Here is an 11,167-nt window from a genome sequence, read left to right as displayed (position 1 = left end):
GCACTTGCAGAGGACCCAGGTTCAGTTCCCAGCACCCTCATGGTGGCACCACTTGTTAACTTCAGTTCCAAGGGATTCCACATCACCTTCAGACTTCTGGGGGGCACCGGGCATATACATACATGCAGACAAAACACACATACTCATAAAATGTGTGTGTGCGTGTGTGTGTGTGTGTGTGTGTGTGTGTGTTTGTGTGTGTGTGTGTGTGTACTGGATCATGTGATTGCAGAAGTGAGGACCAGGTGCAGAAGCTCTGAGGAGGAGCCTGGGATGCTAATTTCTGTTGAGCATACTTGGCGGTGGTTCATGCGTGTAACCAGGCTAGCCTCAGCCTCCCAGGCGCTGGGATTGCAGACGTGCGCCTCCACAGGGACTGTTTTACCTTTCCTTATGTCCCTTTGCAATTTTCAGCTCCACAGCAGCAACACTTTCTAACACAGAGGTCGGTTCTTCCCGAAAGCTTCTGCAGAGCTGGTCACATCGTTTTTACTGTCCCACCTTAGCCTGAAGCAAGGCTCTAGCTGCCTCCACCTCTGCCTGATTGCCTGTTTCTTGCTTTCCCATCCGTTTGTAAGTGCCCAGCAAACACTGTCTTGTTCTTATCAATGATGTCTAGTTCCTGGTTCATGATCATATACGGTCATTGCCTCCCAAAGTCTACTGAAGGAATAAATTTCATGTCTCAGAGAACCCCACTGTCACCCATCTTAGTGAATGAGCCAGAAACAATGTGTCACCGTTGTCCCCTTTTTGTGCTGAGGGTGAAAACCGGGCCCTCATTCAGGTTGCACAGGTGCTCTGCCACTGAGCTATGTTCCAGCCAGGCTTCATACTTTGCTTTGTGATGCTAGGGATGGGGACCGAAAGCGCCATGCATCCGTAGCCCTGCAAGCTTCACCTTGAAATTTGCTTCGTCTTCCTTATCTACACCACGCCTGAACTCCACACCTTTTGATGGGGTTTTGATCTGTATAGCCCAGTAGCTTCCAACTTCAGTTTGTTCTCAGACCGGAGCCTTTCTGTTCCTCTCCATCCCGTGCCCCACCTGTAGTCTAGTAAAAGCAGTACTTTCTAAATTATAGAATTATTGTAATTTGTATTCAGATTGTATGTACATTAAGGTAAACAAGCAACCTGAGAGGGGTGGCTGACACCTTTAATCCCAGCATTCTGGAGGCAGAGGGAGGCAGGCAGATCTCTGTAAATCCCTTCATGCTCACTGCTCCCCTCCTAACCTTCAATCCATCTGCCACGGACTCAGCTTTTCTCAAATGCCAACATGATTTAAAAAAAAAATTTTTTTTGAGATAGAGACTCATTAGATAGCCCAGATAGAGTCAGTTTTCTGGGTTCAAGTGACCCACTTGCCTCCTGAGCATGTGGGATGCCTGGTGCGTGTGTCCAGACACTAGGTTTTCATTTGAATTGAGTAATGCAGTAGGCAACCTATTATGTCACGTTTCTTTCATCTCACAGTGTTTTACGTTTTTAATCTTTTATTACGTTTTTATTTTGTGTGCATGTCATGGCACATGTGTGAGGTAGAGGACAGCTTGTGGCAGGCAATCCTCTTCTGCCATTTGGATAGGGACAGAACTCAGATTGTCAGTATTGGTACCAAGTATTTTATCCTCTGAGCCACCTTGCTGGCCCTTACCTATTTTCGAACTCTCAATCTCTCTCTCTCTCTAACTTTCTCTTTCTCTCTCTCTTTCTTTCTCTGTCTCTGTATCTCATCATTATCTAGTCCAGGCTGACTTAAGACTCAATACAGTCCAGTCTTCAAATCCTCAAACTTTTATCTGCCTCTTCCTCTGCTGTGCTGAGAGGGATATTAAAAAAAAAAGATTTATTTTCTGTATATGGATACACTGTCGCTCTCTTCAGATACACTAGAGTAGGGCATTGGATCCAATGGTTGTGAGCCACTATGTGGGATTTGAACTCAGGACCTCTGAAAGAACAGTCAGTGTTCTTAACCACTGAGCCATCTCCAGCCCCAAGAGGAATCTTTAATTTTTTGTTTTGTTTTGTTTTGTTTTTTGTTTTGTCGAGACTGGGTCTTATGTACCCAAAGCCACATTAAAGTTAACTATTGCTATGTATCAAGGACCACTTTGAACTTCCAATTCTCCTCCTTCTACCTTTTGCAACGGGCTGGGTGAATGAGGTACTGGGGACTTGAGCCCAGGGTTTCAGGAATGCTTGGCAGTATTTACTATCAACTGAACTACATCCCAGTTCTGGAAGTGGGATCACAAAACAGTATTTTCATAGAATCATAGTATTTTGCATTCAGAATGTATGTATATTAAGGAAAACTAGCAACCTGAGACGGTTCGCCATGGAACACCTTTAATCCCAGCCTTCTGAAGGCAAAGGCAGGTGGATGCCTGTGAATTGGTGGCCACACTGGTCAAAAAAGGGAATTCCAGGACAGTCAGACATACAGAGAAACCTTGGAAATAAAAGAAAGAAAAATGAAAAAACAAGCCAAAAAAAAAAAAGCCTCTGCTCCGTGGGTGCTGAGATAAAAGGTTTGTTTAATTCACTGCCACACCTAGTGGGATTTTTTTTTTGTATGTTTTGTTTTCAAGACTAAAGGTATTAAAGGCATGTGCCACCAGCCAGATTGAGTTTGTTGTTGTTGGTTTATGATAAGGTTCCTCCGTGTAGCCCTGGTCACCCGGGAACTTGCTCAGTAAACCAGGCTAGCCTCGACCACAGAGATCGGCTGCCTCTGTCTCTTTAGTGCTGGGATTAGAGCCATATGCCATTTTTTGGTGCAGGGTACATTGCAGTTCATTGGTTCTGAGCCTCCGCCTGTCCTCCAGGAGAGACACCAGAGGGCGCGAGGACACTAGTCTTGGTTGGAGAAAAACTCGAGGCCATAGACAAAACATCCTCTTCCTCCTAAACTCTAGCATCTTTTCTTGGAGGCAGGGTCTCACTCAGTATGTAGCCCTGGCTGACCTGGAACTCGCTATGTAAACCAGGCTGTCCTTGAAATTGCAAAGATCTCCGTCCTTCTGCCTTCTCCTGGGACTAAAGGTATGCGCTACTACGCCCGACTCTATAGGAATCTAAATGTCCACAGTGAAAGCTCATGATTGGTAAACAAAAGGAGGCAGCTGCTCGCCGCTATTCATCCAACAATTACTGAGCAATGAAGCCATCAGCCAGTCACTGAAGAAGAAAAGAGGAAACAACTCACTAGCATCTGTAGAGATGTAATATTTCCAAATAATCCACTATCTCGTGAAATCGGATAAATGGGTATTCCATCTAGGCGATTGATTACACCAGCTTGCGAGGCCCCCTGGAGGCTACTGGTGGAAGTAGGAACGAGCGTCGGGTTACCATAGCGGAGGAGCCCTAGAAACCCTGGAGGCTTCCGTAGGCGGTGGCAGGTCACGTGTTCAATCCTTGCACCGGGTGACTTTCTCCGGTAGGGCTCCGGTGTCACATGACCTGCTCTTGGGCAACATGGCGGCAGTTGTGTTGCTGAGCTTGGACTGAGCAACAGCGAGTGTGGCGCGCTCCTTCCCGGGCTTTGGAGTGCGTCAGCGTGAGAAGAGGGACTGGGTCCTGGTCTTCCTGCTCCTGTCCCAGCGTCACCTGCACCTCCTGTGTGCTCTCCTCTGTCGGAACCAGAGGGAATGACGAAGCCCAGGGCTTTTCGCAGTGGTGCACTGTGCATCGGACCACGCTCCTAGGCGATAGTGGGCAAGTCTTCTCGCAGTCCTCTCTCCAACCTCCTTCCGTCGGAGGTAGGACCGAAGCGTGGGCGGTTGCGATTCCCCAGGGACCATGGCCGGGTCCGACACGGCGCCCTTCCTCAGCCAAGCAGATGATCCTGATGACGGGCCAGCGCCCGGCCATCCGGGGTTGCCAGGACCCATGGGGAATCCAAAGTCCGGGGAACTCGAGGTCCCAGACTGTGAGGGGCTACAGCGCATCACTGGCTTATCTCGGGGCCATTCGACCCTCATAGTGGTGGTTCTGTGCTACATTAACCTCCTGAACTACATGGACCGCTTCACCGTGGCAGGTACGCACTGATGCTCCGAAGAAGGGATATAGGCAAGGGAGAAGTTCCCCAGGATAGGGTCGCCTCTTGGCGCTCATTCTTTGTTTTTTCTTTCCAGGGGTTCTTACAGACATCGAGCAGTTCTTTAACATCGGAGATGGTAGTACTGGCCTCATCCAGACTGGTGAGTGAGGCTACTGCCCACACAACCCCTCGTTCTTAATTGCCTCAAGTAGGCCTACATACATGCAGGTTTGCCTAGTGAAGCTTTAGTGGCCAGGGCTCTTGGAGGCAATGGCCGTGGCTGCTCTTGGGCTGTCCACTTGAGCTGGGACATCGCACAGAGGGAGCCAGCTAGTTATTATGAGTCGGTAGGCAACACACTCATCCACTTTAAGCCTCATTTTTCTGGTCTGTAGAATGAAGCTAGTAATAAAATGGGCTAGTTCTTTAGACTGGTGTGAGGACTAGGTCATGCCTTGTGTGTGGCACATAGTGGGCACCAGGATACAATGGCAGGAGTGCTTGGCACTGCTGTGGGGGGAAAGTCTCCATTTCTGAGAGCCTATTATGTGCTAGGTCCTAGTAGTGCGCCCTAGAAGTGGTAGGGGCCCTACAAGGACGTTGGCCAGGTATTCTTGCCTATAGTTCTGTCAGCTGAGGAGTAGCATTCATTGCCTTTCCTATTTGTACTGGGAGAGCTACCTGTATTTTTATCAGAAGAGCTAAGATTTGCCCAGGGTCACATAAGCAAAGAGGTGAATGAGAATTTGAAACAAGGTTTTCAAGTATTTGTTTTTCCTACTCCAGGCCAGAGAGGAACTGGGTAGAAGCATTAAGTGTGCAGAAAAGAGAACGAGGTCAAAGGTCCACATGGTGTGGATTCAACACTCGTTCATTGGACACGTGTTTTATGCTAGGTTATGAATTAAAGGAGATGCAGACCTGGCCCACCCAGGAGCTGACACCCTGCTGTGCCTGAGGGGGTTAATTAAAATGGAATAATTTTTCAGATGGATAAGGCTTTTGTAAAAGAAGGGTAGAGCCAGGTGTGTTGGCACACTCCTTTAATCCCAGCACTTGGGAGGCAAAAGGCTGGAGGGTTGCTGTGAGCTTAGGCAGCCTTATGTACACAGTGAGACTTTCTCTCCTCCCCAACCCCAGAAGGAAAAGAAAAGAAAATGACAATCTGGTTGTGTCTGAGTTAGAATTTGAAGCAGTTGGGTTTTTGTGACGCTCGGGAGAGAAATGAAAATGTCCCAGATAGACGGGATGTGGGTGCTGAACCCTAATGTGTGTGGTCTTGGCAGTTGCCTTGAAGATGCAGAGAAGGGGGAAAGGAAGGAGGTGGGTTAGATCGGACATTGTAGAGGGTGTAAGGGGTGGATTTGGTTTCAGGCTGGGTAGAAGGGAGGGACTGATGATCCATTCTATAAAGGAAGTTTTGGAAAGTCGTGACCTTGGGCCTGGATCATCCCTCTGGCCCTGATGGGCTACAGGGCTGGGCTGGGGATGGTGCGACATCAGTGAGGAGGAGGGTGGCAAATCGCTGGTTAGGCAGTTTTGTACTTTGCTCTCTAACTAGAGGAGTGTGTGTGTGTTAGGGGGTTGCTGAGGGACCTGGACTGGGCTGTGACTCTCTGCTTCCCCCCAGTGTTCATCTCCAGTTACATGGTGTTGGCACCAGTGTTTGGCTACCTGGGTGACAGGTACAATCGAAAGTACCTCATGTGCGGGGGCATTGCCTTCTGGTCCCTGGTGACACTGGGATCATCCTTCATCCCCAGAGAGGTGAGGCCCTGAACTCCCTCCCCACTTCCCATCAGTATTTGCTGTTGTTCTCTGCAGTCATTTTGGATTGAGAGTCGGGGAACCTCCTTGATCTGTGCCATCTTCCATTGCCCACATTACCCTGCCCACTCTACCCTGTTCCCTTTTCTTCTAGAACCTTCTTCCACTCGCCACATGGCTTGTCCCCCAGCTGTCTCCCTGCACACCCGGGCACACGGGTTTTCCTTCCCCCTCTGATCTCTGTGCAGACAGCCATTGTCCTCTCCCTTCCTGGTGTTGGGTTCCTCCTGAGCCTGGTGCTAGTGTGGGTGAGAGGGCAGCCGGGGTCAGCTGTCACCTGGCCTGCACTTCCTCAGCTCACCCATCCCCATGTGCTGCCCCTGTTGCTCGGTTGGCTCTGTGGACACATGTTCTCCTGGTTGCTTCATGAGGCCCCATTCTTGGTAGATCTCAGGGGAGCCTCTGACACAGTGACCCACTTCTCCCTTCCAAAAAAACTCTGAAAACACATGATACCGCATGTTGCAGTTTCTCTGGCTAATGCTTTTGTTGTGACTTTGAAACCTTCCCCTATCTGCTGCCCCCAGCCCCAGGCCCTAGTGCCCTCAGGCGGTCATGTAGCCTTCCTTAGCTCCAGGTATCTTTGGTAAGCAGATTATCCCCAGCTAAGTTCAGTATTCATCATTGGGTGGTCTTAGGTGGGAGGGAAGGTAGATTTATTTTGCACCTCTTGAGTGCAAAGTCCTCACAGTGTTGTGAACAAACGGTTGTTGTTCCCCTTTTACAGATGAGGAAAGTGAGGCTCAGAGAGGTTAAGCTATTTTCTCAAAGTCACAGCTAGTAAATGGAGCCAGGATTCCAGCCAGGTCTGTGTGACTCCAAACCCAGGCCTCCCTCACTGCCTCTGCCGTTTCTCCAGCACTAGCTGGAGAGGTCTCCTGGGAGGCTGGCTCCAGGGTGGGGTGCCACCTCCCCCCATGTCTCCTTCCCTAGCATTTCTGGCTGCTTCTCCTGACCCGGGGCCTGGTGGGGGTCGGGGAGGCCAGTTACTCCACCATTGCGCCCACCCTGATCGCCGACCTCTTCGTGGCAGACCAGCGGAGTCGGATGCTCAGTATCTTCTACTTTGCCATCCCTGTGGGCAGGTGAGTGGGCCGCCGGCCTGACGTGGGGCAAGGGTTTGGTGGGCGTCTCACTGACTGCGTGTTCCCCTTGCCTCCCTTCCCACAGTGGTCTAGGTTACATTGCTGGCTCCAAAGTGAAAGACGTGGCTGGAGACTGGCACTGGGCTCTACGGGTGAGTCTGATGATAGTGTGGGGAGCCAGCCGCATTCTTAAGGATCTCCCTCTAACCTTGAGATATGCCCTTTAACTCTCCTAAAATGTGTGTGTGTGTGTGTGTGTGTGTGTGTGTGTGTGTGCGCCTGATGGTCAACTTTGGGAAGTTTGATTTTTCTCCTTGACTCGAGGGTCCTGGAGATGGAACTTGGATCATCTGGCTTGGCTCTTTACTCACTAAGCCAGGTCGCTAGTCTTGTGTACTCCGTCAGTTTTTTGTGGCAGTGCTTGCTCCGCTGAGCCTGTAGCAAGCCTGGTCCTCAACAGGGAGCCAGAAGTTCCGCTTGCAGGTGACAGCAGCCCTGCTGTAAGGCTCTGAGTGAAGCTGAGCTGGGACTCCCGTGCCGTCCCTGGACTCACTCAGTTTTATTTCAGCTTTCCCTTCCCCTGTGTTGACTTTATCCTCATGCGTCCAGGAGTCCCAAGTGATCACCTTTCAGCCGAACAACTTGGGTACCTCAGATCCCCGAACTCTAGTCATGAGATGATGGTATCTGATTGGATGATCCTGGGTCACGTGACTGGGTCACGTGCCCGTTACATACTCAGTTACTGAGGGCTAGAGATTAACCTTCCTTTTGGTTAGGTCTTAGATCTAATTTGAACCATTCGAAGTGAGAACTTGGGTAGGGGTCCCCAGAACAATCAGGGTCCTGTCACCCACCAAAGAAGCAGCAATGTCAGGCTTATAAAATTAGGATGTCCCCAGAGGCAAACCCTCTGAAGCCCTCAACCCCAGCGTCTCAGAACTTATGGATGCTTAAGCCGTTGGGAGCTAAGTTCACACCCCTCAATCAGTGTACCCCTGCCCGTGTCCCAAAGCTTGCACTTTTCCCAGGTGACACCAGGTCTAGGAGTGCTGGCTGTCCTGCTGCTGTTCCTGGTGGTCCAGGAGCCCCCAAGAGGAGCCGTGGAGCGCCACTCAGGTTCACCACCCCTGAGCCCCACCTCTTGGTGGGCAGATCTGAAGGCACTGGCACGAAAGTGAGTTCACCCTTTCCATCTCTGAGGCTCAGCAGGGCCAAGTGTTCTGTCCTGCTAGGAGACCATGTATCTAGGGCCAGGGATGCAGGCACAGACCACATCCACCGTCTGACAATAGACTAAGGGAGGGAGAGGAGGACACGGCTGTGGGGTCTGACTTCCTCTCAATGTCTGCAGTCCTAGTTTCGTCCTGTCTTCCCTTGGCTTCACCTCTGTGGCCTTTGTCACGGGCTCCCTGGCTCTCTGGGCCCCAGCGTTCCTGCTGCGCTCCCGGGTTGTTCTGGGAGAGACTCCGCCCTGTCTCCCTGGAGATTCATGCTCTTCCTCTGACAGGTACTTGTGAGGGGCTGGGTGGGTGACTGCACGTAGGGGGCTCGTGAAGGGAGTTCACACTCAGGCCAGGAGAGTGTAAATCCTGACTGTACCCGCTACCTTCACTCTTAGGAGCCTCTAAGAAATCATGTGATGAGGTTAACACATGGGCCTGGAGTTCTGTGCTGTAGGGATTCGGGTCGAGGGCAGGTGGGATGGACTGCCCTCTCTGGGTCAGGGGACCTTGCAGAAGGAATAGCTCCCATGCCTCTACCCCACCCCTAGTCTCATCTTTGGACTCATCACTTGCCTGACTGGAGTCCTGGGTGTGGGCCTGGGAGTGGAGATCAGCCGCCGCCTTCGCCGCTTCAACCCTCGGGCTGACCCACTCGTCTGTGCAGCTGGCCTCCTGGGTTCGGCGCCTTTCCTCTTCCTGGCCCTGGCCTGTGCCCGAGGTAGCATCGTGGCCACCTATGTGAGTGGGATACTGGAGTCTGGTGGGTGGTGTCTTTACGTGGGGGCAGCAGGGCAGCGTGGCCTTCCTGGGTACCGCCATGTTCACTGGGGATGGTCACTAGCAACCAACGTCATGTGCAGGGTCAGCCAGCAAAGTGGTTGAGAACAGACCGGAGGTGGAATGCCTCCTTTCAAACCTCAGCTCTGGGCCTTCCCAGCTGGGTGACACTGGCCAGTGAGCATGACCTTGCTCTTTCCTCGGGTGGGAAGTGGTACTGAGGGCTGGCACCTGCCTCGTGGGGTGCAATGGGGACTGAGTTACTGGGTAAGCCTGGTTGCCGCGTGATTCTCTTCCACTTCTGCCACCCAGATTTTTATCTTTATTGGGGAGACCCTGTTGTCCATGAACTGGGCCATTGTGGCTGACATCCTGTTGGTGAGTAGGGCAGATACAGGTTAATCCAGAGGCTGATGGGAGCAGGGACGGGGTCGGGAGGTAGCGTTTAATCTGGAGTCTGGCTTTTCCCCTTCAAACGTCAACCCTACGTATACTTGAGTCCCGCCACAGAGGGACCGCTGGGCTTGGCCCACCTCATGTCTGCCAGCCCTTAACCTGAGTGAAAATTTGTCATGGACCTACAGTGGGCTTTGGCCTTGGTTTCTCTGGGAACCTACTGAGTTCTTCCCTTCCCACCCCCAGTACGTGGTGATCCCAACTCGACGGTCCACGGCTGAGGCCTTCCAGATAGTGCTGTCCCACTTGCTAGGAGATGCAGGGAGCCCTTACCTCATTGGTCTAGTAAGTGCTATCCTTGGCTGGGATGGAATGGTTTTGGGGACCTGGAACTCCCTACCCTGACTGGTGGCATGAGTCTGGCCAAGATTAGGCAATAGATGCCTATGGCGCATCTCCCCTTTGGTCCTCTGGTGTATAGGAAGGAAGCCATAGGAAGGTTTTGCCCGTTAGGCTGTGGGTCTCACCCTATGACCCAAATATTCCCCTTCCCAGCCTCTGTTTTCTTGGTCAGTGCTCTGCACCCCCCAGGTCTCTGACTCTTTTCTCCCTGCAGATCTCTGACCGCCTCCGACGGAGCTGGCCCCCTTCCTTCCTGTCCGAGTTCCGGGCTCTGCAGTTCTCGCTCATGCTCTGTGCTTTCGTTGGGGCACTGGGTGGTGCGGCCTTCCTGGGCACCGCCATGTTCATTGAAGATGACCGCCGGCGGGCTCAACTCCACGTGCAGGGTGAGTGAGGGTCACTGTAGGTCCACCTTCACAGTACCACCTGCCTGTCTGTCTGTCTCCGCGTATGTACTCTACAGTTCTCCCTCCACTCAGACTAGCCCATCCATTCATGCCACCAGCTGGGGGCAAGAGTCCCAGCATCCCAGGCTCATCCAGCTTAGCTTTGGGTCTGTCTGGAAGTGGATTGGGCTCTGTCTGTGTGCAGTTCTGAGGGCTCTCCATGCTGCCTCATCTGGGCCCCTCTGCCTGTGTCCCCTTGCTGCCTGTGTCCCCTTGCTGGCTCTTATCTTACTGGCCTTGGCTCTGACCCCTTTCTCGCAGGTCTGTTGCATGAGTCTGGGCCCTCAGATGACCGGATTGTAGTACCTCAGCGAGGCCGTTCTACCCGAGTCCCCGTGTCCAGCGTGCTCATCTGAGGAGCCGGTGCTTACCCGGCCACTGATGCATCGCAGCTGGGCCTTGGGCCCACCCAAGACGGTTCCCAGGCAGAAGCCCTCACCAGGCCCAGGTCCAAGAAGGAAGCCCTGGGATATCTCCCAGCTCCCAGACACTACATGGGCAGCCCAGGGAAGAGATGGGAGTCCAGAAACGGGGAAGGGGTGTCCTCTCTACTAGGACAGCCCAAGGGGTTTGGTGCTATTTGTAATGGAATAAAATTTGTAATCAGACTCCTGACTGACTGCTTGTCTCTCTGTGGGTGCCACTGGCCTCAGGGAATATCCATAGTCCCAGGACTTAGCAGGGGCTGTCAGGTCACCCTGTGGGTAAGTCCCTGTCTTCTGAGCTTGGTAATCTAGAAGGAGGGCTGCTCTTTTCTGAGTGAGCTGGTTCAGTATGACTGTGACTCACCGTGGTCCCCTGGAAGTCGCTCTCCCAGTAGTTAAGCCTGGGAGCTGGGGGCCTGTGGTGCCCTCAGTGCCCTCGGTCCACACAGGCCTTGGCAGAGCCTCCTTGCAGTTCTCCCACCCGGGCATGGGGAGGGTACCGCGGGCCTGGTTGGCACGTGTCTCC

At 52.3% G+C, this 11,167-nt stretch overlaps 1 protein-coding gene across 2 annotated transcripts; it reads left to right on the top strand.

Annotated features, from left to right (window-relative positions):
* The first annotated feature begins 2,956 nt into the window (after positions 1–2,956).
* Spns1 (spinster homolog 1) lies at positions 2,957–10,831 on the top strand. Of its 2 annotated transcripts, NR_045537.1 has the most exons (13): positions 2,957–4,054; positions 4,152–4,217; positions 5,688–5,824; positions 6,612–6,690; positions 6,918–6,969; positions 7,055–7,121; positions 8,001–8,146; positions 8,324–8,479; positions 8,744–8,933; positions 9,285–9,350; positions 9,615–9,713; positions 9,985–10,156; positions 10,478–10,831. NR_045537.1 is itself a non-coding variant. In NM_023712.3 (12 exons), the coding sequence occupies exons 1-12, from the start codon at positions 3,814–3,816 to the stop codon at positions 10,570–10,572; spliced, it is 1,587 nt and encodes a 528-aa protein (NP_076201.2). In that variant the 5' UTR covers positions 2,957–3,813; the 3' UTR covers positions 10,573–10,831. The 2 variants fall into 2 exon arrangements, 1 of the variants encoding a protein (NP_076201.2); NM_023712.3 differs by lacking the exon at positions 6,612–6,690 and having other exon boundaries at positions 6,818–6,969.
* Positions 10,832–11,167: the final 336 nt, after the last annotated feature.

The sequence above is a fragment of the Mus musculus genome, chromosome 7, assembly GCF_000001635.26.
Source record: "Mus musculus strain C57BL/6J chromosome 7, GRCm38.p6 C57BL/6J".
Classification (NCBI taxonomy): domain Eukaryota; kingdom Metazoa; phylum Chordata; class Mammalia; order Rodentia; family Muridae; genus Mus; species Mus musculus.
Note: the sequence above shows the minus strand (reverse complement) of the source record. Positions and strands in the feature narration are given on the sequence as shown.